Below are 3,062 nucleotides of genomic sequence, written 5' to 3' on the forward strand. Positions count from 1 at the left end.
GTCGTCGCTTATATAGTTTCCTCCAGGTAACCCAGAAGGTTCTCGAAATCTCCAGTCCAGGTGCGAAATTTCCCGCTTGTCAGTGTCATATTTGAGCCCCATTTGGGCCCCATTTACTGAAATACCATGAATTTCGATCCCCCATTCCAAACGTGAGTACCCCAGGCCATTTCCGTTACAATATCATTTATCAACAATAATAACATAAATACAAAACCAAAAACATTACCTCCATACTAATGAATCATAATCGCGAAGGATATTTTTATTTTTGTGTATATTTTCAAAACTATGATTAGTTCGTTTTTACTTTTTACACTGCATTATAAACATGAATATCACACTACTGAAAAAACATATTTCCACAAGACGCTATTAAAACAAGAATCTAAAGAGACTAATAATCAAACGGCAACACCTTGCTAACGCGGTAATTTTGACAATGGGGTTGCAATCTGCAGCACAAAACAGCGAAGTTTGCTCGTAAAAAATTAGATAGCAAATTTCCAATTTCCGTTGCAATAGGAAAATCAAAGCACTGTCTAGTCAATGTGAAGTCAAAATTGCCCAAAGTAGTAGCGATTCCGCAAAGTGCCTGGTGAGTTGGTCAGTTTTGCAAAATGCCTAGGAATTTCGCACATTGCCGGCCTTCGTACAATACCGGTAACATATATTTGTAAAATTGAGTAAAATATCCCGAACTCACCTTTTATATGTAGCGTTAGATTTTCTTGAAGTTCAAACTTCCTGTTGCATATTACGCAAGTAAACTGGTTCTTTTCATGAGATTTCATGTGCACTTCTTCATATCCCTTATCATATTCCTTTCCACAAATAGGGCATTCAAACTTATCTCGTTTTTCAGAATTTTGATTATTGTCGTCAGTTTGCCCCATCATGTTGTAAGAAACAGGTGGCTCAACCTAAATCGGAATGTTTATGAAAATCAAAATGTCGGTCTATATAATTATGTATACCTACTTTCTTTGTCTTGACAGGATCGTGCATCCTCAGGTGAAGTCGCAACTGTTTAAAAGTTGGAAACTTGGTATTGCAAATGTTGCACTGATGAAGAGTCATGGTAACCGCCTTCTTTTGTACCATGCCTAAATAATTAATAGAATTTTCGGATTGCTTCTGGTTACTACCTGTTTTAAACATTACCTGATTGATCTTCAATTAAATGCGACTTCATGTGGTCGTTTAAAGATATTAGACAAGAATATGCAGTCTGGCAAAAAGTACATTGATAACGTAATCCTTCTTTAATCTGCAAATGAAATCCATTGTTGTTAGACTCAATATTTGAAACAAAGGAAAACTCTTTAAAATAAATTCCGTAAGCAATTAGTAAGTTACCTTGAGTATTTCACCCCGTTTTTCCACTTTTACCGCTTTTTTTTTAAGCGCACATTTATGCCGATTAAAATGGGATATGTATGGGAATTTTAACTTGCAGTTCGAACAGTTGTAGATATGAAAAATTTTCTCCTGATCGTGTAAAGCTGCGTCTTCATCACTAATAGTGCTTATTTTACCTAGTAAATAAACATACTGGAATGTCGTAAAAATATGTTGTTTTGGTGCTTACCGTCTTCGATTAAATATTTGGTTGTTCTGGGTTCAATGTTTTCATTGACGCTCGTATCACCGATTTCTAACAAATCTTCTCTTCCTTCCTCGTCATCTAAATGGTTTTCCGATGCAGACCTTTAGAAAAGTTAAACACTTAGAAGCGATGTTCAGTTTAACTATGGAATAAAAATTATACATCGTTATAAAACACGCATAATTTAATAGATAGTTGAACCATGAAACGCTTTCTTATTTCTAGGTCCTAGTTTATAGCTTCAGTTCAGATGGGGTTAATCGGAGAAAAAGATAATTTTAGGGCTGTCAAATGAATTTTTATCTGTCTTACCTGATTTGCTGCTCAGTATACATGTCCATGACTGAAGCATTATCCTCAACTGAAGCATTATCCTCAACTGAAGCATCAAAATTCTCACCAGGGAAAACATCAGACTCATCAGCTCCGATTTCAGCAAGTTGATCTTCTACTTCTTCAGTTTCCTAGAGAGATAAAACTCAAATAAGTACAGATCCTGATGGTTATTCGTCTCACATTGATCGGATTTCAGCATTTTGCTTATGAAAATTCTTACACTCATAAAATATGAATAAAAATATTTATTTTAGATCAATACATAACAGGTGTTAGGCGTTAACGAGACGAGATCTATACAATATTATCATATCGAAATTACCAACAAAACTTCTTCGCCATAATGGTACTCGGATAAGTGGTCTTCTACTGAAGTAAAGGTCATGTTACACATATCACAACTATAAATCACAGTGGGGTCATCTTGGATGCTTTTGAGTTCGATGGCGTTTTCTGTAGATGTTGCGTCAGTACTTTCATCTGGACATAAATGTAGTATTCATAAGACTTAAAATACTCGTAAGTCGTTAAAATAAATACGTTATTAGTAATTTTTAAAGTAAATTAACTTTCAATGAAGTAAGTAATTATTCAAGTTATATATCACGATAGCGCTCGATGGAGTTGAACGTTTAAATATATAATATTTCAAGAATAATATTAACATTATAAGTAATAAAAATAAAGTCGTGACTAACTAACTAACTGTTATGTACCATGCCTTGATGACATGATTATTCCGTTAATTCTGGGTTCTCACGTACGCATCTGATTACCTAAACAACATTCGAACCCGATCTAGCTATAAATAAACTAATAACGTCTTAATGTTACAACAAACAAAGTGGTTGAGCTTATTTTTCCTTTTTCGCGCTTAAAAGCTTTCATGAATCGATGAGCGTTTATCTAAATAAGATTGTCCGACACCATCTGTGGAAGTGGTGATAATTCTTTCAGCTAGTCATCCTAAAGTGACCATTTCATTATTTAAGTATATTTTTCTTCTAGGATGGTTAATTGATTTAGTAGTATTTCAGACATAAGATAGCCTTTTGGTTTCACGTTCCAAGAAGAACGATTCTGGATAAACAAAAACGTCATCGAATTTTGATATAAA

General features: G+C 34.3%; 1 protein-coding gene across 1 annotated transcript in view; it reads right to left on the bottom strand.

Moving 5' to 3' along the window:
- The window catches only part of LOC109541355 (zinc finger protein 878), a 9,618-nt gene that overhangs the window by 3,045 nt on the left and 3,511 nt on the right, over positions 1-3,062 (bottom strand). Inside the window, exons 2-8 of the mRNA XM_019910208.2 lie at positions 2,268-2,425; positions 1,922-2,073; positions 1,592-1,710; positions 1,360-1,538; positions 1,165-1,270; positions 982-1,106; positions 707-923 (exon numbers count right to left, since the gene is read on the bottom strand). Of these exons, the coding sequence (XP_019765767.2) occupies positions 707-923; positions 982-1,106; positions 1,165-1,270; positions 1,360-1,538; positions 1,592-1,710; positions 1,922-2,073; positions 2,268-2,425 (1,056 nt within the window). The remainder of the gene's footprint in view (positions 1-706; positions 924-981; positions 1,107-1,164; positions 1,271-1,359; positions 1,539-1,591; positions 1,711-1,921; positions 2,074-2,267; positions 2,426-3,062) is intronic.

The sequence above is a fragment of the Dendroctonus ponderosae genome, unplaced genomic scaffold (genome assembly GCF_020466585.1).
Source record: "Dendroctonus ponderosae isolate FM_Combo_2020 unplaced genomic scaffold, Dpon_F_20191213v2 Dpon_F_20191213_2, whole genome shotgun sequence".
Taxonomy (NCBI): Eukaryota; Metazoa; Arthropoda; class Insecta; order Coleoptera; family Curculionidae; genus Dendroctonus; species Dendroctonus ponderosae.